This window comes from Mus caroli, unplaced genomic scaffold (assembly GCF_978045245.1).
Source record: "Mus caroli unplaced genomic scaffold, Mus_caroli_1 scaffold_4, whole genome shotgun sequence".
NCBI classification, from domain to species: domain Eukaryota; kingdom Metazoa; phylum Chordata; class Mammalia; order Rodentia; family Muridae; genus Mus; species Mus caroli.
Window position 1 is genome coordinate 23,084,742 of NW_028227259.1, and position 24,236 is coordinate 23,108,977.

The window sequence follows — 24,236 nt, forward strand, 5'->3', positions numbered from 1 at the left end:
ATTAGTTTCACCAAGTCACTGAAGACACCAGGAAACCCTAGGACTCAAACATAGCAGCCAGATGTGGGCCATGTGGCTGGAAAGACAGCAGAAAACACAGAGGCGCCTGGGGGCTATTAACAATGTTTAGGAGAGCCTCCAGAGGGAGGTAGCTGGTGAAGAAACAGACTGGGGAGAGCAGAGCAGATGGCTGCTTTAGCAAAATTCCATGTAAATCTTACCTTGTAATGTGATTCTAATTATTTTATGTGTATGAATACACTGTAGCTGTACTGATAGTTGTGAGCCATCATGTGGTTGCTGGGAATCTGAACTCAGGACCTCTGCACACTCCAGTCTAAAGATTTATTTATTATCTAAGTACACTGTAGCCATATTCAGATGCACCAGAAGAGGGCGTCAGATCTCATTACTGATGGTTGTGAGCCACTATGTGGTTGCTGGGATTTGAACTCAGGACCTTTGGAATAGCAGCCAGTGTTCTTAACCGCTGAGCCATCTCTCCAGCCCTTGAAATGTGATTTTACTTGTACTTTGAGATTCAAGTTTGAGCTGTAAAATACTTGTAAACATAACCCTAGTTTTACACTTGTGCCTCCTGTAGCTCAGTGAAGCTAAGATGACTTTCATGTGCTAAGATAAACACTACCTTTTATGACACACTATCTCGAGCTGCCCAGTTCAGCTAGAGTGGTACAGTAAGCTCCAGGAAGCCTATCTCACCTCCCCAGTAAGGGCTTTAGTAAATACTGGGACTCTGATCTTAGGTCCTCATGTTTGCACACACACTTTCTTTCCCAACTGAGTCACCTCCCGAGTCCTTGCAAGACCGCTCATTTGTGACAATATTTACTGGCCACGATGGTAGATGAAAGAGGAAGGAATTCATCACCTCTCACTTCTTGGGCAGAGTCCACAGGCCTGGTCACCACCCTATAAAAGATATGCACTTCGTTACGTGGGCTGTAGCATTTGCTTGGTATTAGAGATGGTTCTGTGAAACTTTAACTGGGAAGGGGCTTCATTTACAAAGCAAGCTCGTCTTCCCTGCAAAGGCTCAGGAAATACTGTGGGAAAGGGAGCAGAAAGAACAAAGGAGCTGGAGGATGGGTGTGCAGTAAAATACTGTCTACTAGGCATGACATGGCCACTGCAGTTACCACGGAAGAGAAGAGACCAGATGAACTAACATGCCAACAGGAGGCAATAACTGGATGCAGGAGAGAATGTGAAAATATAAGAGGGAGGTGTCTGGGGCCAAGTAGGGTAAAAGAGCCGGGTTTAATAGAACCAGGGAACACTGTACAGCCAGGCAGTGGTCGCGCACGCCTTCAATCCCAGCACTTGGGAGGCAGAGGCAGGCAAATCTCTTGAGTTCGAGGACAGTCTGGTCTCCAGAGTGAGTTCCAGGACAGCCAGTGCTGTTACACAGAGAAACTGTCTCGAAAAAGCAAACAAAACAAAAACAAACGACGTGCACTCCCATGCCCCATCCTAACATGGTTCCTGGTTTAAAAACCACACCAAGTAGCACAAAGGATTAAGGTTTGCAGCTATTTTATTTACAAGTATACATTTAACACAATGAAATAAACACTGATATATTGAAGCCTAGTTAATAGTAGTGTAACGTGTATCATTTTGATGATTACATTATTTTAAACAACAAACTACACTGAAAAATTAATGCCGATAAAATTCTTGGTCATAATATTAAGAAATACAATATATAAATTGAAAATATGATTGTTTAAAATTTGAAAATGGAGGTGAACTCATTTGGACAGAGTCAGACGTTAACATAATCTGAAAGGGGAGGACCTCTGACCCAAATGACATCTTTCAGGTTAACAGAAGAAAACAGAAGCATAGTTTTATCTTCAAGGATGACGGGCAGTTTGCTTCCTCAGGTGGAATATATCCCCAGTGTCCGCAGGCTCTGCAGCAGAATTGTCACATCACCGAGCACGAAGACTTTCCCTGTGAAGCTGCTCCATCAATCTTTTCTGCTTCCAAAATTATCCTTTTAAAAACATCAACAGCAGTCTGAAGAGAAGAACAGTGACAGGGTTAATTGTCAGAAGACTCTGGTAGCTGTTCATGACCAACAAGACTGAGGAGGGCAGGCACCCATCTGTTCTCCAGGGCCATGTGGGGGCTGGGAGGCCCCTAGACGCCCCATAAGCCACATGGCCTTTGTCAGAGCAACTAGCTTCCACTCTGCTCTGCCCTGACTCGGCCATGATGTTCTCTGGATATTTGGGTCTGGCTCTACTCCATCTGCAGCCTTCCTTGTACCCTCTGCAGCTCCTAAAAGGTTCCCTTTCTCCTAGGACTTCTGGTACCCCAGGCCTCCAACAGGGAGGTGCTCTTCTTGCCCTTCCTGCTCCTACAGAGCCACCCTTCTCTCAGCGCTCCCACACTTCCAGTATGACTATGTTCTGTTTCTCTGGGCTGCTTCTACAGATGCTGCAAGTCCTCCATCACCCACAGTTAGTCCTCCTGTGTACCATGCCGCCAACTACAAACCCGTCAGGCCAAGTTCCTAGTAAATTCCACTCCTCCCAGGCTTGGTCTCCTCTTCTCTAGTGACTGTCACCCTGGTCTTAGTCCTTTAGTCAAACTCCTCTGGCAACTTTAGAAACATCTTTTTCTGAAGGGTGATTACAACTGTCAGCCTCTGTCCTTTAAATCTAAGAACTATGATCATGGAAATTAAAAGCTACTGTTTTTAAGAGACAGGACCTGGCTCGGGTCACCTCATTATCAGAAGTTAACTCACTCTAGTATCTATTTTACATGTCCCACACAGTTATTTATCTGGGAGAGCTGGTGTCTGACTCCTTTGACAGTCCTCATGTCCTAAGGCTAACTAACCACTGTTCTCTAGGTCAGCTTTTAGTCTCACAGTACTGAGTCCACTTACTCAGCAAGCATCCATCAGCATGTTAACTCTGCTCAGCCCAGGGGAGCTGTTGCAGCTGCTCACTTTGGACCTGTAGCAGGAGCATGCTGGGGACCCTTAATCTCAATCAGGCTACCTAGCTCCAGTCCTCCAGCTCACCTCACCAGAGGCGCTGAGCTTTGGCCCTCCCATCTCACTGGCTCTGGCTCACGGTTAGTCACTTGTTCTATAATTCACTGGGAAACAGAAGCTGCCTTCACAAGAGAACACCATGCTCACCACCACACCCACTCATACCCTCTGCTTCCATCCCGCTCAGTGATTAAGTTCTATCATCTGACAAGCCTGCCCAGTGCCTGTCTCTCTTGAAAACGTAAGGCCACTGGCTTAGCTTTCCTGTTTATCAGAAGAAAAAGGCCAGGCTATAGGTGGGTCTGAAACTAGTTCTACTGACTATACTTAGAGATCCTCAAGTTCTTAACATTTTTAGATTTAATTTTCTTATTTCTAAAATGAGATAGTTCAACAGATACTTTTGAGAACAGGGCACAAGCAATAATTTCTAATTCAATTAAAAGTACAGGCACCGTTAGTGCTAACCTCTTCTCTTGCTATCTGGACTTCACTATCTGTTCCTCAGCTGAGCTGAAGACAGAGGACCTCGACATCTGAGCTGGAAATGGATTAACAGGAGGGCATAAAGGTTGGGTGAGCCCACCTTGGATATCACTGAGTGCTTGAGAGGGAAGACAGGACCATTCAATTCAGCTGGATGCAACAAGGAGAAGTGAAACCTGATGCTGAGGAATTTCCTCATGAGAAAGGCAGAGCAGCGCAGAAGGGGTTCAGGCAGACTCTTGGCTCCTTGGCCTTGACAAGTGCAGCCAGCTATCCCGTGAGCCTGGATTTTCCTCAGAGTGGTAAAGCCATCTTAGCGGTGGATCAAACATGCCCCATGACGAAACTTAAATACTATGAACTACCAGAGGATGCCAGGAGACAATGGGGGCAGGACATTTTAAGCTTAAGCCATGTCCTCCCTGTGTTTAAAGAAGCAGTAGAGGTCTGTGTGCAGTGACTGGAAAGAAAGCAGCCAGAGCACAAGCTGCCACATGGCAAGGACTTGAGCATGCTCTAGAGGAGGCTAGGGTGTGTGGTCTGCAGCCCAAGGAAGGACAGGCAGAAGGGGGAAGTAAAGGGATGGAGGGATCAGAGCAGTGTGGATACCAAAGGTCTGGACAAAAGAACGTGTTTACACTGACACTCTGAATTAAGAAGCAGCAGTTCAGGGACGCTCTCTAGTACGGAGCTGACATACCCCTTAAAGGGACAGTCACAGGGCTGAAACTGGGAACAAAATAACACTTAGTAATTTCTGCATTAAAATAACCACGCAATCCCAAGAGGAAATCGACCTTGGTGGACTGACGAGTCGTCAGATGACTGTTTGTCACGGGTTCAGACTCTTACAGAGTCAGCTCCCTGCCCTCCATCCCCTTGGGGTTGGAGTGTCTCACCTCAGAGGGAATGTTTCTAAAATGAATTTAAAAGTAAGCCAACAGATCCTGAACTCCAAAGAAAAAAATATCCCCCCCCACCCTCTCTGTATCAAAAGCTGTGGCCTTGCTGGCTCAGCATCCGCAGGTCCAAGCTGGTAACTTATTTTTTCTTACTGATAAATCCATCCCAGGATGGCCTAGGCCCAGTGGTTCTGCAGCCCTCTGCCCGCTGTGCAAAGATGCTATACCCCATTTATCCTTCATTCCATGGGTTTTATCTGCCTTTGCCAAGTCCACATGAAGGGCCAGGCCTGGGTCAGGTGCACGCTGCCACCCTCCGGCCTCTCGCACTCACCCAGTTCTGTGTCTGAGTTTTGGTTTGTGCAAAGGAGCCCACAGCTAGGCTGGTGTATCACTTACAATAAAACACAAAACCATGCATCTGACCCACTTTGTACTAAAAAGGGACATAGTTCTACAGTTAAGTCTCCCTGTCTACGTCTTACATCTGTTCCCATCTATGGACACAGCTACAGGAGCTAATGTGCTCTCTAGGAATACGCCTTCTCTACAGGCCTTGTAGGCCTGCCAGAGCAGAGCATTTACAAAACTTAGAAACTATTAGTACCTTTCTAAAACACTCCAAAGCTCATGTTAGAAATGGCAGAAGGTTAAATAAAAGTTAAATAAGCAGGATTAAAACGACAGGTAAGACGCCGACTGAAGGCAAATATGCTTGTAACTAAGGAGAATGACTAAAGTTAACTTTAGAAACTACATACTTGATTTTCTTTAGCAGAAGATTCCAAAAACGCTGCATTCCAAGATTCCGCCAAAGCCTTTCCTTCTTCATAGCTGATCACCCTAAAGGGAGAACAAAGTTCCGATTCTTTGCTCTCTGTCATGTAAAAAGACATGACGGATTTAGCAAACACCTTTCCCATAGGCAGAACCATGTGCTCTACACTGCCAGGAAGCAACGCAGGAGCACTTAGTCTGCATGGCTGGAACACAATGGATCATACGTCTCGCAGGTTCAGAAATGTGACTGCTTTCCACTGCTGCAGTACCAACCTCCATCTGCTGGCCACAGTAAGGTTTTAAGCAACTCAGGGGCCGGCCAGGGAAAGTCCCACCAGGGCCCTAGTTCACTTGAGCATCAACCACCCCAGGCTGCTCTCAGCTCTTCTGACATGGTGTCCCTGCCCCTGCTCACCACAACTAGTGTGCAAGGGCACTGTATGAAAACTGAATAGTCCCTGTCAGGAGAATCTCTCAGTTTGCTCCTTGTTCTAAACAAGTGTGGCATTTACACTGCACATTGCTTCTGCTGTACATAATGGCAACCACGAGAACAGAATTTATGGCACTTTGGTGACTAGATCTTCTTGGACTTAAGAGCAACACACCTTTCCATATGCAGGTCCTTCTTATTTCCAACCAACATAATAGGTATCCTATGAGGAGAGAGCACGAGAGAGGTCAGTGAGAGCCTGCCTTCTCACCTGAGGAGATGCTAACACACTTCTAGACAAGAGAGACGGCTACTTACTGCACTTTCCCCACCATATCCAACAACTTGCCATGGATAACTTTAATTACTTCAAAACTGCAAGACAAAAAGCATGGAACATCATTTTTATGGTGAAATTTTAAAACTTACATTTACAGTAGGAAAAATATACCACAGATTCATCTACTCTAAGTCTTAGCAAAGGTCTATCACTGGGCTGACAAACCACAACCCCTACTGTACCCTCAAACTGCATCTATCAAAGAACAGAATGTTTAAATGCAAATCGGAAGTGTTTGCTGAGGTGGTACGCCCTAGTGATCATCCCTGTCCCCTCCCCCCTCCACACCTTTTTTTTCTGGCAGTCTCAAGGTATAGGTCTGGCTGGCTTGGCCAGTTCTGTCTGCCCCTATCTCCGGTGCTGGGATTAGAGAGACACGTGACACCACACCTGGCTCTCCCCTTTTCTAGGTGCCATCATGTGCGTGTAGATAATCACTGAGCCTGTCACAAAGGTCAACCTACAAACCTGTCACTCTGACATCCTTCTTTATACCCCTGACCACTGGCTAATGGACACAGCATAATCGTTTAAAAGGGTTCATGTATAGTTAAAAACTCACGCAAGCTGCTAGTCTTACCTTTTGATTGATGTAACAGAATACACAAGAATATAACCATTAATATCTATGGAGTATGTCTGAGGAAAAATGGAATATTCATCCTGTAGGAAAAAATTAATTACATTTGAGTAGTCTTCATAAAGCAAATTAAACAATCTTTATCCCAAGTTTTTTTATGTATTATTTAAAGAGATTAAATCAAAGAAAAAAGTTTTATACCAGATAAGAGCTATATAAGAACCTGCCTGGAAGAAAAAAAAAAGTGTTGGGGGTGTGTTTGATGTATGAAGAAAATTTTAACATTCCCAAAAGACTGTCAAGGCCTTAAATGAAAATATGCAGGGTCAAGGGACAGTCAATAATTAAGGCTAAGTTAACATGAGAACAGACTATTAAGAATGAATTTTAAAGAAAGGAACCATCTTGCAGGCATCTGAGAGGACCCATAACGCTAGTTTTAGTTTGTATGGCTCATGAGTGAATTGATTGGAAAAATGTAAAAAGATGCGGTTATGTATGGGAATGAGGTACAAAATAACAGTGCTCTTACAACAGCAAGGATAAAAAGTAACACAAGCCGGGTCTGGCGGTGCAGGCCTGTAATCCCAGCACTGGGGGGCAGAGGCAGGTGGATTTCTGAGTTCCAGAACAGCCAGGACTACACAGAGAAACCCTGTCTCCAAAAACAAAAACAAAACCAAACAAACCTAACACAAAATGTGCAACTACAAACACAGAGCCTTTTAGGGACTCAGTGTGATCTCTTAATTTGTACGTTAGTAAAATTATACTCTATACAGGAATCAAAAATTTAAAGATAAAAATGGCTTGGCTAGCAAAGTGCCTGTCTTGTAAAGCATAAGGAACTGAGGTAAGATTCCCAAAAGCCAGCGTGGAGGAGTAACCGGTGCTGCCCGTGTGTGCAGACAGGCAGACCACTAGCTTACTGGCCTGTCTGTCAAGCCAAATCCATGAGTTGGAGGTTCAGCAAGAGACCTTATAGAAAAGAACAAAGTTAAGGGCAATTGAGGAAGACACACACCACCAACCTCTGGTCTTACCTGTGTCCACACCTACTAACCCACACACTGACACATAAGATTTCCTTCCATATATACTAGTCATCAGCTACAATGATAAACTAGGATATTCATGGCAGCACTTATGTAAAAGCAATACTGACAATATATTAGGTCAAAAATTATGATATAGCCTACAGCTGCCTGCCATGACACCAGGGGCTATGTGCTTATGAAATGAGTTCGTGGTAGAGATCTATCTCTTTTTTGATAGAGAAAAAAAAAATACAATACTGCATTTACATGTTCATTGTATATTGTAATGGTATAATACAGTGTTATGACTTTAAAATTTCATTTTAAGCTATAAATATTCAAAACACAATTTTTTAGGGGCAGGGGGGTTCAAAGCAGTTTCTCTATGTAGCCCTGGCTGTCCTTGAACTCACAGAGATCCACCTGATCCTGGCTCTGTCTCCTGAGTACTGGAATTACAAGTGTGTGCCACCACAGTCCAGTAAAGCACAATTTTTAATGACAAAACTGGTTACATTATAAAACTGTCGAAAGGATCTAGCTATAGTTTTAAAATATATTTTTCTTTTTCTTTTTCTTGGGGGAGGGGGGGGTCAAGACAGGGTTTCTCTGTGCAGTCCTGGCTATCCTGGAACTCACTCTGTAGACCAGGCTGGCCTCAAACTCAGAAATCCACCTGCCTCTGCCTCCCAAGTGCTGGGATTACAGGCATGCATCACCACTGCCCGGCAAATATATTTTTCTACAGCTCTTGTTTTTATTTTGAGACAGGGTTTCAAAGTAGCCCAGGCTGGCCTCACTCAAACATGCTATGTTATCAAGGATTAATTTGAACTCCTGATCTTCCAGCCTCTTCTTTAGGGTCAGGAGTATAGGCTTGTTTGTGCCAGGCGTGGCTTATAGTTTAGATTTACTAAAACATCTCACCTCAAAATTAGGTCAACCCAAAATGTTTCATGCAAACTTAAATGGAGCAGGTTATTTTAACCACATTCATCATTCCCTTAGCTGGGCAGCTAAGCCACAACAATAGTCATGTAGTGTGCGGATGCACTGCTGTAGTGACTGATGATCTGCCTAACAATGAACCACACGACAGTGGTGGTCCCATGGAATTACAATTGAGCTGGAAAATCCTCATTGCCTAGTGATATTATTGTTGTATCAGGATCTTACCATTGTAGCACAATGCATTACACTGTCTGTAGTAGTGCTAGAGGTTCAAGAAGACTGTAGTCTAGTGGCGTATGTACTACACACACATTTATTTTATTATTATTTTGGTTTTCCAAAACAAGGTTTCTCTGGGTATCCCTGGTTAGCTTTAAACTGACAGAGATCTACCTGCCTTTGTCTCTGGAGTACTGGGATTAAAGGTGCATGCCACCATTGCCTGACCACACATTTATTTTATTTGGAGGCAAGGTTCTTTATCCTGCTTCAGCCTCCAGAGAGCTGGGTACCACCTATGTCTTGTTAGATACATAGTTCTTTAAAAAACAAAAAACATTGATTTATTATTTTTGTGTACATTTGTGTGCCCACCTGAGTTTAAACATATCACATGTGTGCAGGTACCTGCAGAGGCCACAGGAGGGTGATGCCCTGGAACAGGAGTTACAGGCATTGTGTGTCATCCAGTGTGGCCATAAAATTCAGATCTTCTGAGGAGCAGCAAGTGTTCTTAAGTACTAAGCCATCTCTCAAGCCCCCAATATATAACCCTGACAATAATGATGAAGTCTCCTAAAGTCCTCCTTTTCAGAATGAGTCCTTATTGATACATGCTCATGTTTGTGCTGATATAAACCGAAAAGTACTTACAATTTATTATGAATACTCATGGTGTACATTTTTTCTAAAACATGCAGACTACTGTACAAATTTATTAGATGATGATGATTTTGAGATATGGTCTTATTATACTGTTCAGGCTGATCCTTAAACTCTAGTGATCCTCCTGCCTCAGCTTCTCAAGCAACTTACAACTGTCTGAAACACTAGTTTCAGCACACTGGATTCCCTCTTCTGGGCTCTGTTTATGCGGTACATAGACATTCATGTAGGCAAAACACCCAAACGTATAAAATAAAAAGAATGTGCCTATAATCACTAGCCCTTACTATTTACTACCAGCCTCACCCCCTAGAACTGATCAATCTGAAGCCAGAGCTAGGAGATTCATTTTCTGTGGAGTATGGGTAGAACAGCAGCAGCTGGAGATGCCATGTTTCGCTGCTGTGAACCACACACTAAACATAACCTTTACAAACTATTAATATTATCAAGTGTCTTGTGCGCACCAGACTGGCCAGCAAGAACGACGCTGCAACAGGATCCTTCTGCACGTTTATTGGGAGAGCTTGATTGTAGAGGTGAAGAGACCCCGAGCCCAGAACTGGTGCTGCTTATATATGCCTAGGAGAGGCGTGTCTCACACCCGGATTGGTTATGCACTATGCCTCATTTGCATGTTCATTATCTGATTGGCTACTCTCTCTCAGTATCTCACAGTACCTCATTAACATACCTCATTTGCATGTCTCACATCTGATTGGTTATTCTCAGTACCTCATTATCATGCCCGGGCCAGGCAGTGTTTTGGCGAAAAAACTTTACTGCATAAGTACACATTGGTTGTTTGCCCAAACTTATGCGTGGTGGCCAGCAGTAGCCTGCGCCACTCTGCAATGGCACATGTGGCTTCCCACATAAGTGTGAGAATTATTCAAAGTCGTCAGCTCTGGATGCATTATCCAGTAACAAGGAACTCACCAGAACAGCAGTAGTAAGCCAAGTACTGCTCTGAACTACACAGCACATATCATCCCCAAGCTAGGAGCCTGTTAGCTTTATTACCTGCATGATTAGACCACTAAAACCACTTAAGATTCTGTGATGCCCACCTAACTGTACGTTCATGTTTAGAGCAAAGCCTTTCCTTAGAAGAATATACCTGTGTTGATTTGGAAAGCAACAGAAAGACATTTCCTCCCCAGCTCTGCTTAAATGTCCCTGTCAATTGCAGGGACAAGCACCCTATGGTCTGAGGGATAAAGTCTACAGAAACTTCAACCTAATGATCCTGAGCAGGCTGATGCCAAGAAAGCAGTAGGGCACAGCAAAACTCACCCTCTGTCTCCAGGTCACTGGATAAGTAAGAATAGCTGAGACTCAAAGCCTAAAACTCAGAGATTCATCTGCCTTAACCTTTTGAGTGTTAGGATTACAGGTATGCTACCATGCCCGACCCAACTCAAAGCTTCTTAGTGGGGCTCCAGACTTAGCCCCCACTTTCTAGGGGCTTAAAAAAGATTCCAAAGCAGACTGAGGCCAAGGGAGTGTCAGAGTTCTAGTCTAAACATCTTTGCTCAGGAGCCTAAGTGTAAATCTTGTTTATCAACAACATTAGTAACAGTGTCCTTCACATTAAATGTGTTTTTAACTCAGGTAATTAACTGTCTATTCAACTACAAGGACAAAGCGAAGCCTGCAAAATTGCACCCAATTTCTACTTCAGGGATTCCCCCTACCAGTTGTGAGAGAGATCTGTTGTCTACACCATTGCCTGGGGCTGTTACCATCTCTTGTTTTAATGAGCCCTGCTGCTATTCTTTCTGAGACTGGAATGGGTCTGTGGGAACAGAACTCCTAGTGTGTTTCCTCACAACCCCACAGGCTGGGGAGGAAAGTACATGCCACAGTGCTCTAGAAGCTCCAGGTCTCACACAGTCAGGGTTTATTTGCTTCCAGAACAACTCCAGGCTTCCTTCCCCAAGTGTTAACACCACTCTGTTCAGCTGTTTCCTGCTGCACACCCTCCTTCTGTTCTTACTTCACAACAAAACAGAAGGAGTTAATCTCTAACTACAGGACATATCCCATTATTTTAGGTCCATTTTAATATGCCCAGGTCCCATCCAAAAGCCTCCATTTGACACTGCAGAGATGAGAGCACTCGTCTGCTGCCTGCTCTCCTGACCCTTTGTGACTGCACTGCAAGGGCACGAAGAGTCAGAGCTGGAAGCCCTGCCCTCCAGTGAACAGGGACAGATTCATTCTAATAAAATGGTTTCTAGGAAAGGCAGCACTAGGTGCTATGGAAACAAGGCAGCTAAAGCTGTTAAAGGGCTGCTCTGTTCCCTGTGGTCTTCCTTCTTTCTCCTGTCCCCATCTGTAGCCCAGCAATGCATTCCATACATCACTGTTGCAATCATTAACCTGACTGTCGCTCTTTCTTGTGCAGAGGGATATGGAAGAGCTTTAACTTTTGGCAATTGTTCATCAAGTAAAATCCACAGTTAAATCTGACCATCACAGAATCTAACCAATCTGGTGTTTCCTGGCTCAAGTCTTCATGATGGAATAAGTTTTACCTCTCTTGCCAGTTCAGTGAGAAATATTTGATTTTTCTCTTAATGTAAGAAAATGCACATTATGGAGGGCCAAAGGGAAGGAAGTAATGTGATTCTTTTATATAGAATTAAAGTTTCATTAATCTGTAGTGAGTGTCAGCTCTCACTCTAATAAGCCAAATTCCTTAGAGATCTGTCACATGGTTCTTACAAAACACCAGGCAGACGGAACATTAACCTTCCGTGGTTCCCACAACCTGAGGCCCCGAGTGTGTGTGAGGGCTGCTGCTGTCAGATCCTCTGCAAGAAATTCTGAGGGTCGCTTACCTGCCCCGCTGTGTCTACAAGCTGAAGATGATACTCTTGACCATTTACTGTGATCAACTTGGTGAACGCTGCAAGGAAGAAGAGAATAAAATACTGGTTTAAATAAATTAACTCTACATTACTTAAAAGTTTGAACAATGACAAGTGACCAACTAAGTCCCTAATAGTCTTGTCACAACTTGCCATTAATGGGAAATGAACAAACCTCAAACCGTACGGAGTATCTTCTTCCTTCACCAGCCTGCTAGGAACTGCTGATGAGAATCAAGCTCTGGGAAACCTTGAATGCTTTCCAAAGGAACTGCAGTCAGGCCATAATTCACATCCTATAAACACAATCTGACTGCTCTGTGGAGAACACTTCCTCTTATGAACAACTGAAATACATTCTGTAAAGCCACAAGTCTACAATGAACCACAACCACGAAAGATCTTCCCTAATTCACAGGAAGTCTAATGCCAGAGAACAAAGAACTAGTAGTAAGTGCTAAGAAGCTTCAGTACACTAAAAAATACGCAAATAAACAAGCAAACAAAACAACAATGTTACTCAACTAGTGCAACAATAGAACAGATGTTCTGGGCTGAGACCATCACTCCTTTCTTAGCTTGAAGAACCAGGCAATTTGTCATAGCCTTGTCCACAGAATGGAGAAAAATCAGTTCAGATCAAGGGGGCAGGCTTCCAAACACAAGAGGGAGGCTACTCACAGCCATAAACCTTAGCAAGTAGATCTATAGCCCCACAAGAAAGTGGAATACATTTCTTTTGTGTTGGTGGCTCCAGCTATTCTCCTGGCTGGCTGTCCTGTACAATACAGGCCTAGCAACCGAAGCTATCCCTCTGCAGCAGAAAGTGATCCCAATGTGTTTCACCACCCAAGCGACAAACAGAAACTATTCAGAAAACTATGCATCAAAGAGAAAGGCAGAGGATACCACGTGAATCATAGGTATTAAGGAGAGAACCCTACTAGCTAGTGTTCTCCCATTCTAAATGCAAGCAAGGGTGATGGGCAGGTTCACAAAGACAATGGTCTGGATGCTTTTCTGGAAATGGTCACATTCAGAAAACAGGTAAACCAGATGAAAACTAAGCAAGAATAATTTGAGGTGGAAAATATCCACTGATAGCTGGGTAGAGTGTCACACATTTAAAAACTCAGCATTTGGGAGATTTAAGACCAGTCTGGTCTACATTGCAAGTTCCAGGTCTGCTGGAGCTACACAGTGAAATTCTGATTCAAAACAGTGAAAATGATCTTATTCTATTAAAGAGTTTTACTTTGACTTCTGACCTGGTGTCATCCAACACTGCAGGAGCTTTGGATGTGTCAGTCAGGGGGCCTGATGACAATTATGTAAGAAACACTGGTGAGCAGAAAACAGCTGTACTTAGAACTAAATAGCTGTACTTGCTGCAAGGTCTGGTTCCTTCCTGGGTACCACTGTACCAGCAACACTGCTCCATACTCTCTCAGTCCCTGACTCTGAGCTGACGTCTCAGTGAAGATGGGAAATCCATGAAACTACCACAGAACTTGGTACTGTGTCTAGACAAATGGGCACCGGCAGAAATTATATTTAGTGAAAACCAAAACAAATCAAGAAAGTCAAGGGGAGATGAGAGGATAATTGTTTGTGGATTTGGTTTATTGCTCGCATTATGTTATTTGGGAATTGCATGAGAATCCCATAAATGAGATGCTGAGAGACCCTGCGGCCAGCTAGTTCTGACTGGCAAATAAAGTTGCCAGTGTAATAATTCAGGGGTATTGAAGGGGAGGCATTAACAACATGGAAGTTCAGAAGTAGTGCAGTCAGTGAGCTGATCAAGGCATATTAAATATAAGGCTGTATGTGTGTCTTTCATTCGGGAAACCAGAGCATGCCTGCCGCCACAGGGGAGAGTTGAGTGGATTAATCACTACAGCAACAGATAACAGAGATGAAAATGACCAAAATACATTCTACACATATATGAAATCAACAAAGGAGAAAATAGTTAAGGCAGTCATCAATCTAAAATATGCTAGCAATGTTGTGAATAACAAGTAAAACTAAACACAGGAAACCTAGGCATGGTGGTAACCACCCGTCCAAGCATTCAGAAAGCAGAGCAGGAGTTCTAGACCAGGCTATGCTACATATAGCTAGACTGTCTCCACCTCCTGCCCCCCCACCCCACTCCACCCAAAGATATGAGTACTAACTAAAGTCTGCAAGTAGGCTATTTACTGGTGAAGTATTGTATAAACAAAAGTAACAAATTTCTGAAACCCTGGCATTTACAAAGTAAGATGGTATCACTAAGATTATGTTAAGCATCCTTAATTCATATTCACCAAGAGGTCTATGAACAAGTCATGCTTAATACCACTGTGAGACTCTTCATCAGAATTTCCTAACCATAGATAGGTGGTGGGGCACATGCCTGTCTACAAAGTGAGTTCCAGGACAGCCAGGGCTGCTACACAAAGAAACCCCAACTCAAAAACAAACAAACAAAAAACAAAAAAATCAAGCAGCCAACCAAAAATCCTAACCACAAATCATAGTGCCAACCAACACTGAGATGGCACAGGTTATAAACTATTCCTGCTCTTGCTTGTAACCCCAAACCTCCAAGTGTAGTACTCATCAGGTTGTTAACACTACAAGAAAAAGATAATGACCTATTCTGTAATGCTGAAGGTAAGTACAAAATAATTATTAGGTTATTTCTACAGCTTCATTATTTCTGAAGGGGGGGTGGGGGTGGGGGTGGGGGTGGGAAGGGGTAAACCAAGCCTCAATATGTCGCTTCTCTCAAGTTCATGTTCTTCTGTTTCAAGCTCATGGTTATCACCAAACATTGTTTCTTACCAAATAGTGGAGGAACAAAAATCAAGGCTTCTATCCTGGTAAGAATGAAAGTATAGTAAACAGAACCCGGTGACAATATGCCCCCATAAAGTCTCAAGGGCTATTTGAGGATCATTTCTGCTCTTGCCTGCAGACTTTACTGAATTAGACACTATGAATCTATCTTCATGATGTCTTCTTCACTGCTGAACACCAAAATAGGAAAAACCCAAAGGCACATTAAAGAGTGATACTGACATTAAGCCAGTCAAGCTGGGCCTGATAGCCTAACTGCTCAGAGGAGCACATGTGGAATGCAATTAAGCTAGGAGCACAGATCAACACTGAGAGCCTTCAGCTTCCCCCATTAACTCACACAAAACCCATCCAAACCCCCATGTTTCCAGACGCTGAAACTTTAGTTCATACTCTGTCTGCCTTTTTGACCTGTAGTCTCTCACTCTGAGAGTCAAAGCCCATCAGTGTTTCTACTGTAAGTTCAGGAGGTGATGGCCAACATGCTAGTCACGATGAACCTAGCCATTGAGTCTGCTTCCATCTGACATGCCCCATCTGTATGCCCCTGACAGCAAGCCCTCCTCCATCAACCCTGCTGGCTGCAGAGTCTACCAGGGACTAGTAAAGACAGTACAAAGCAGGGCTGAGCTCCCTCCCAAGCACGTGCTCTGGGTGTGCTGGCTCCCAGCCTAAAGATCTGTAAGGCTCTCAAAGACAACAAAGTAAAGGCTGTGGCTGCGTCTGGCTACATATGCCCTTTCCTGCATGTGAGATGAAATCCAACAGACTTCGAAACTTCTTTCCAATGTCGCAGCACCTGCTGGGATCCCAGAATAGCATGTTTGCCAGCAGCCTCTTTCAAGTCTTTAGGACTCAGAGAGCAGGGTGCTCCTCAAGGTACAAGGGTTCAGAGGGTTTTCATTCTTTTCAAACTTGCTGCCTAAACAAAGGGCTCCTGCTGAGCAGAGGGGGTGGGGATAAAAATAAGACTGCTCCCAATTCCTTATTCTTGAAGCTGACTTTGTGTATGAAGGTTCCAGTGTGGGAGCAGAGTCCTATTGATTGAGATATTATCACTTTCTTTCATGTCAGAAGACATGGGCCCTGAATAAAAAAAAAAAAAAAAATTCAGGGTCCACTGAGTAAAATTTCTATCATTCCCCCATTGGAGAAATATAAATTTAACAGATTACTCCCTGCAACCAAACCTTCAAGATTATACAAATAGTATTTGTGTACAAAAAAAAAAAAAAAGCTGTCTCGGTTCCCAAATAGCTGAAAACAATACTCACTGTTCTCTATGGTTGGATCGTAGGAATCAACAAATTGGCCTTCAACAAACTGAATTGTCAATGAGGACTTTCCTATAAAAGAAAACACACAGTTTAGAATTATTGGCATATCCGAATAAAAATAACTGCTTTACAAAAAAGCCACTCTAGAGCAAGAGGGATGGCTCGGTGATTTAAGAGCCACATGAACAGAAACAAGTTTGACTCCCAGTCCACATGTTGGGCAGCTCACATCTGTGCTTGTCCAGCTACCCTCCTATACATGCAATAATAAATGTTGATAGTTAAAAACAAACAAAACCCATAGCAAAACCCCACTCCAGTAGATAAAGAAACTGAAGGTATCACAGTTTATCACCTGTGTAAGTAATTTCAAAGGTGAAATATATCCGCTTTATATGAGAAGACAATCAATTAAGCTATAACCATGTAAATATTTTTGTGACATTTGTAAGTACTACTGACCAACAAGCATACGGGACAGTTAAGGGAAATCCTTTAAAACAAAAGAACAGGGGCTGGAGAGAAGGTCCCAGGGTAAAGAGCACCGAGTGCTGCTTTACCAGAGGATCTAGGTTTGATTTCCAGCACCCACTTAGTGGCTTACAACTATTGGGGATTCAATCCTGGGGACTGGACACTGTGATGGTTTGTATGTGCTCAGCCCAGGGAGTGGCACTACTAGGTGTAGCTGTGTTGGAGTAGGTGTGTTACTGTGGATGTGGGCTTTAAGACTCTCATCCTAGCTGCCTGGAAGCCACTATTCTGCTAGCAACCTTCAGCTCTGCCTGCACCATGTCTGTCTGGATGTTGCCATACTCCTGCCTTGATGATAATGGACTGAACCCCTGAACTTGTAAGCCATCCCCAATTAAATGTTGTCCTTACAAGGTCATGGTGTCTCTTCACAGCAGTAAAACCCTAACTAATAGAGACACCCTCTTTTGACCCATCTCTATGGGTAGGCACTAGGTATTCAGATGGTATACACACATACGTAAATCACTCATACATGTAAAAATATAAACCTAACTAAATGAAAAAACAAAAATGGGAAAGCATAGGGGAGGGCAGGTACAATTCCTGTGTAAACTTTTCCTCCATTTCAGTAATTAACAAGTTTGGGTTTTGTGTATGTGCACAGGGACATGGCCTATGGAAGCTAAGAACAGTCTTCAATGTTAGCCCTCCTTCAGGTGCTGCCCATCTTTTCACTTTTTACGTCATAGCTGTTCTTATTGGCTGGACACTGAGCTCACAGGAGAAGTCTTCCACTTCTCCATGCCCAGGATTACAAGTGCGTGTAATCACACTGCCTTAAAAACAAAATAAAACACAACTGTGGGTGCTATGGGCTAAACTACAAGGGAAGTTGTACTGGCTGGTTTTGTGCCAACTTGACACAGCTGGAGTTATCACAGAGAAAGGAGCTTCAGTTGAGGAAATGCCTCCTCCATGAGATCCAGCTGTGGGGCATTTTCTCAATTAGTGATCAAGGGGGAAAGGCCCCTTGTGGGTGGGACCATCTCTGGGCTGGTAGTCTTGGGTTCTATAAGAGAGCAGGCTGAGCAAGCCAGGGGAAGCAAGCCAGTAAGGAACATCCCTCCATGGCCTCTGCATCAGCTCCTGCTTTCTGACCTGCTTGAGTTCCAGTCCTGACTTCCTTGGTGATGAACAGCAGTGTGGAATTGTAAGCTGAATAAGCCCTTTCCTCCCCAACCTGCTTCTTGGTCATGATGTTTGTGCAGGAATCGAAACCCCGACTAAGACAGAAGTACATTACCAACTGAGTTATCTTGAAAGTCTGGGAAGCCAGACTTTCCAATTATATACTTATTTTATGTATGTGAGTACACTGTCACTGTCTTCAGACACACCAGAAGAGGGCATCAGATCCCATTACAGATGGTTGTGAGCTACCATATGGGTGTTGGGAACTGAACTCAGGACTTCTGGAAGAGCAATCAGTGCTCTTAACCACTGAGGCATCTCTCCAGCCCCTCCAATTATGTTTTTATTAATGTACATAAATAAAAAACATTACAAAAATTGCACAAAATCACATTCATATTACCATGTATATAATGTACTTTGATTATACTCACATGCCTTATCACTCTCTCTCATCTCCTCCATCCCTCCCTCCCTCCCTCTCCAGAGTCCCATTCCAGGGAGTGGCACTATCAGGAGGCCTTGCTGGAGAAAGTCTCACTGTGGACGTGAGCTTTAAGACCCTTGTCCAAGCTGCCTTCTTCTGGTTCCCTTTGGAACAAGATGCAGAACACTCAGCTCTGTCTCCAGCACCATGCCTGCCTGGATGCTGCTATGCTTCTCGCCTTGATGATAATGGACTCAACCTCTCGGACCTGTAAGCCAGCCCCATTTAAATGGTGTCCTTAAAAGCTGCCTTGGTCATGGTGTCTGTTCACAGCAGCCAGCCATCCATCCATCCATCCATCCATCCATCCATCCATCCATCCATCCATCCATCGGGTTTTTGGAGACAGTTTCTGTGTAGCAACCCTGGCTGCCCTGGAACTCACTTTGTAGACCAGACTGGCTTAGAAGTCATAGATCTGCCTGCCTCTGCCTCCGAGTGCTGGGATTAAAGGTGTGCACTATTACCACCGGCTTCATGTCTATTTTAAAAATCTACATTCTGCATAAAAGAGAAAGTAAAATTTTCAAATGATTTAATTTTTTCATTATTTTAGTTAATTAAGTTGGGGACAGGCCTTGATTGGCTTGATGGAACTCACATTATAGACTAGGACAGCCTAGACTGCAGAGTTTTTGGGATGCTTGGATAAAGGTGTGCACCACTACTCAGGCCAAGAAAGTAAAAAAAAAAAAAAAAAAAAAAAAAAAAGTCATTCTTGTTTTTGTGTCAGCGTTTCTCTGTATAGCTCTGGTTGTCCTGGAACTGAAAATAAATTCTTGAGAGCTTGTTTGAAAGTTCTAGCAGGGGAGTGCAGCTATTCTATCTTGACAGAAGGAGGAGGGACGAACACTGGAGTAGTGAGAGAGGAGGAGACATCTGCCTAGTCAGCCAGATCAGCTCAATCAATGGAGTGACTCCAGATGGTCCTCACATCCACAAGTAAATTCTTAAGGAAGCTCTGAGTCAAGGTGATTCCCCATGCTGTCCTTGATGCCTGCTGCCTTAACGCATTATCTTCGTGTGTGCTTTCACAGACAGCTAGCTGTCAGGGTTACTAGAGTCTCAGCGTTTAAAGAGTACTCTGGAAAGAAGACATAAACCTGTCACACAAGCATTTTATTTAAAAACTCCTTAATACAGAATCCAGAGGATCAGAATTTCACAAAACAGAGCTAGAACTAGAACCCTCCGTTCTTACTACCCTATCTGCTTCCTTAATGTCTCTCAGAACATGTTAGAACAGGGTTCCTAACTTGTGAAGATAAAAAAGTAAAGATCCTCGATTATTGTTATCAGGAAATAATAAATATCTTGTTCATATCACCGCCAAACTCCTCTCTTTCATGTCCTCAGATATTACTACGTGTGTTTTTTAAAAAGATTTATTTATTTTATGCATATGAGTACACCACCATTATTCTCTTCAGACACACCAGAAGAGGGCACCAGACCCCATTACAGATGATTGTGAGCCACCATGTAGTTGCTGGGAATTGAACTCAGGACCTCTGGAAGAGCGGTCAGTGCTCTTAACCACTGAGCCATCTCTCCAGCCCACTACATGTGTTTTACAGGCCTGCTGAGCTCAACTCCTGCTTTGAATGATATTTCTACTCCAACCCTATACTGCAGGCAGGGTGTAGCTCATGCTCCCTGAATCAAATTCTGAGTTGCACAGCTCACAGGCTGAGGAATGTCTTCCCACCAAGGAGCCATTAACTTGAAATTAATTCATAAAAAGCAGCACCCACCCACTGAAGACAGACAGCCTCCCAGTTGGCACTCATTTACTCCTCACCATTAGCTCAGTCCTTACTACAATCAGCATGGACTCCCAACTCCACCATGGCCCACAGAACCACAGTGCCAACCGTTCCACTTGTCTGGGCCTTCTCAGGTCCAGTCACCAACATCCTGCCTCTGCAAGTCTCCCGCTGCTGTGACCTCTACCCTAGCCACTACTACCACTCCCAGATTGCTGAGTGTATGACTCACTCCTGTTATTCTGTCCAGTACAAATGTCAGTTCTGCAGGGAACCTATCCCCAAACCACCCTACCTAAGGGAGTACCTGTTCCCCAACAACAGTCTTTCTACAGCCATCTGTCATCTCGACTCCCCATTTGGCACAATCACTCTCTTAGTTCTCTGAGATCAGCCTGACACACCACAGACATTCATTTCTAAGTGGAAAAAAAAACAAAAAAAACAAAACTCAGTTCTCATCTCTTCTATTCAGACAGTTTAACAAAAGAACAATTTCATTAGCACTTATTAGCACCAACCATGGGTCTGTCCATGATACAATAGTTCAGGGACTACACAAAGTTAAGAGGACTGTGTTCAAATGAATCCAGGTTAGACATGTTATCATATCAATAAAGAAGAATTTAACACAAAGTTTAGGTACTGTTTTCAGGAACAAAGACAGCAAAGGAAAAAAAAAACCTCTTAAGCCGGGTGATGGTGGCGCATGCCTTTAATCCCAGCACTTGGGAGGCAGAGGCAGAGGCAGGTGGATTTCTAAGTTCGAGGCCAGCCTGGTTTACAGCGTGAGTCCCAGGACAGCCAGGGCTGCACAGCGAAACCCTGTCTCGAAAAACCAAAAAAGTCAAAAATAAAAAAAAATAATAAAAATAAAAACAATCCCTCTTATGTTATATGTAAAACTGAGAGGTTGGGAAATCTGGAACTGGATTTACAGATGGTGGGTGAGCTGAGCTGCCACGAGGGTCCTGGCAACCAAACTCTCTTCCTCTGGAAGAACACTGGTGCTCTTAACAACTGAACTGTTACTCCAGCCTTCCTCCCAAAAGAAAATTCTTTTTTTGTTTGTTTGTTTTGTTTTTCGAGACAGGGTTTCTCTCTATAGCCCTGGCTGTCCTGGAACTCACTCTGTAGACCAGGCTGGCCTTGAACTCAGAAATCCACCTGCCTCTGCCTCCCGAGTGCTGGGATCAAAGGTGTGCGCCACCACTGCCTGGCTACCAAAAGAAAAGTCTATATATACATCTAATACAACTACTTGGAGTCAGAGAAGTTAGTTTAATTAGAAAGAATGAAGAGAAAAAGTTCTTTATAAAAACATTTTAATTACATTTATTTATTTGCACACATGTATTCAAGTAGAGGCAGGCACATGCCATAGTGCTTGCATGGAGGTCAGAGGACAACCTGGGGCAGCTGGTTCTCTCCTCCACCATACGGTCCCAGGAATGGAACTCTGATTCTCAGGCTTGGAGGAAAAGCTTCTACCTGCTGAGCCATCCCTTCTGCCCGAGATATTTCTGACCAAGCCTTTGAAGGGTATTTTAAATATCCTAGGAGATGGAGGAAGGATCAGTTTTCGTGTTTCCTAACAAATGGAAAGAAGGGAGGGGATTTTTTTTTCCTCTCTAAAGTTAAATGATCAAGAATTAAAAATGAAAGAAGAATCACAAAGTTTTGTTGCAATTTTCAGTGTAGGCCTAGATTAAAATAGTGGAAGAAAGCCAGTTGTGGTTATACAATTTGTAATCAGCATTCTAAGGGCTGAGGGAAGAGGGGGGAAAAGGGGAGAAGAGAAAAAAAACCCATATATGTATGCATGCACACACACATATATTTAAAGTTAAATATCTCTTAAATTTATTCTTTGAGATTTCATATATGCATACAGTAGATAGATTTCATCACATCACCATCAAACTCCTCCTGGGTTCCCCTCAGTTTCCTCCTGACTCCCACTCCTTTTAAAAAAATCCAGAGTCCAACTAGTGCTGCCCATATATGCATGGGTATGAGGCCATTCACAGGAGCATGGTCAACCTACCATGGCCCACATTCATAAAAACTAACAAACAACAACAACAAAACACCCTAACCTCACTCCTGCCCCCAACTTTCCAAGCAGCTATCAGCTGTCAAGAGCTGTTAACTTGCTTGATCTAGGTCTTGTTGGGGCAACCACAGCAGCTCTGAGTTCATGAATGCAGAGACAGTTTTATACCAGCCTTCTTTGACCTCTGTCTTTTAAATCTTTCTGTCTTCTCTTTTAGATGTTCCTTGAGCCTTGTGGGGACACAGTATGATACAGATCTTCCATTTATAGCCGAACGCTCTAAAGACACTTATCTTCTGCATCTTGACCAGTTGTGAAGAGACACTGCATTTTAAAAATAAACTTCTTGTAGCATATTCAGAAGTACCCATTGTATTCTAATAAGGAAAGTTAACCTGATGTAGTAACAAGTCATCTGGTAAAACCACATGAAGCAGTCTAGCCAAAAATCCCAACAAAGAACAGTCAGTTGCTGTCATCCTGAGAAGTCAGCTGGGTAACAGAATTTAAACCCTGACTCTTTAGGATGCTAATTGAATATGTCCTTCCGACTGGCCCCTGGAGGAAAGGTATTATTTGTCAGGAGAAACGAGGCTGTAAGCAGCTGGGTCTCCCTTGGGTCTCTCCTCCCTTGTTGAACTTTCCTCTTAAGGAGGAGATCACTAATTACTGAAACCAAGACAAGAGGTTCCACTTAGCTGCTCTGCAATGAAATCTACTAGCCAACACAGACTAGTCATCCTGTGTTCAAGTGCGCTCAGCGCTGCTTCTGTACTGTCGCTTCCAGGGACACCTCTGAAACACCAGTTCAGCTCTTGTGGAAAAGTCAAGTTCTGTGTGCGCTAGGTTGGCAGCTACTAAAAATCAAATTGTATTCTTCATTATAGCCAAGGTTTATGAATCCCCTCACAAGACCTGACATTTACTTTGGCTTCTGTCTCTAGCAAATCTAACTTCTAAAAACACTAGCGATTTGTGAGTCTGCAAAGATGGCCATGCTCTAAATTTGTACACAAGAGAAGCTAAAACTAAAACTTGGGGGGTGGGGGGTAGGGAGAGGTGTCTGAGAAATGTTACAGGAAAACCCATCAGCAATCAACAGCACACATTATAAAGGTTATGAAAAGAACCAGCCTCAAGTCGCACAGTTAGCTTCCACAGACTCCTCTTCCTAATAAAACAACTTTGTTTTAAAAACTACAGAAAAATTAAAGAAAAAAAATCTCAACTTTCACTAGATAAGAAGGGGATCATGTTGGTTTGTTTTGCCATGATAAAATAACATGGTAAACATTCCACTCTATCTTCTCTAAAGCTGTACTTTCAAGGTTATTATTGATTCCCATGCTTTGTGATTACAAAAAAAGGTGTATCACTTATATAACCACTTAGCTGTTTTCAGATTAATTCTCAACTTGCTTTTATGTTTCTTCTCCTAAAGACATATAACTACTTTCATACCTCTGTCTTCCCACCCAGCACTCTCTATTAAAACATTCTGGTTCGGCCGGGCGTGGTGGTGCGCGCCTTTAATCCCAGTACTCGGGAGGCAGAGGCAGGCGGATTTCTGGGTTCAAGGCCAGCCTGGTCTACAGCGTGAGTTCCACGACAGCCAGGGCTATACAGAGAAACCCTGTCTCGAAAAAACTAAAAAAACAAACAAACAAACAAACAAAAAAAACCATTCTGGTTCATGAGGCTAAGATGGGTAGGGCAGGGTCTTGCTCTAACTAGGGGATCAAGTCATCAGGCAGTAGAGGTTATCCTTTACAACTACTGTACTAAATCTGGGGCAGGCACAACCATTCCAATGACTCCTCTTCTG

At 43.4% G+C, this 24,236-nt stretch overlaps 1 protein-coding gene across 1 annotated transcript in view; it reads right to left on the bottom strand.

Moving 5' to 3' along the window:
* Positions 1-1,540: 1,540 nt before the first annotated feature.
* Rheb (Ras homolog, mTORC1 binding) overlaps positions 1,541-24,236 on the bottom strand; it is a 39,816-nt gene continuing 17,120 nt past the window's right edge. The window contains exons 2-8 of the mRNA XM_021162464.2: positions 16,432-16,503; positions 12,278-12,345; positions 6,559-6,641; positions 5,957-6,013; positions 5,814-5,861; positions 5,187-5,268; positions 1,541-2,046 (exon numbers count right to left, since the gene is read on the bottom strand). Coding sequence (XP_021018123.1) covers positions 1,954-2,046; positions 5,187-5,268; positions 5,814-5,861; positions 5,957-6,013; positions 6,559-6,641; positions 12,278-12,345; positions 16,432-16,503 — 503 coding nt within the window. The 3' untranslated portion in view covers positions 1,541-1,953. The remainder of the gene's footprint in view (positions 2,047-5,186; positions 5,269-5,813; positions 5,862-5,956; positions 6,014-6,558; positions 6,642-12,277; positions 12,346-16,431; positions 16,504-24,236) is intronic.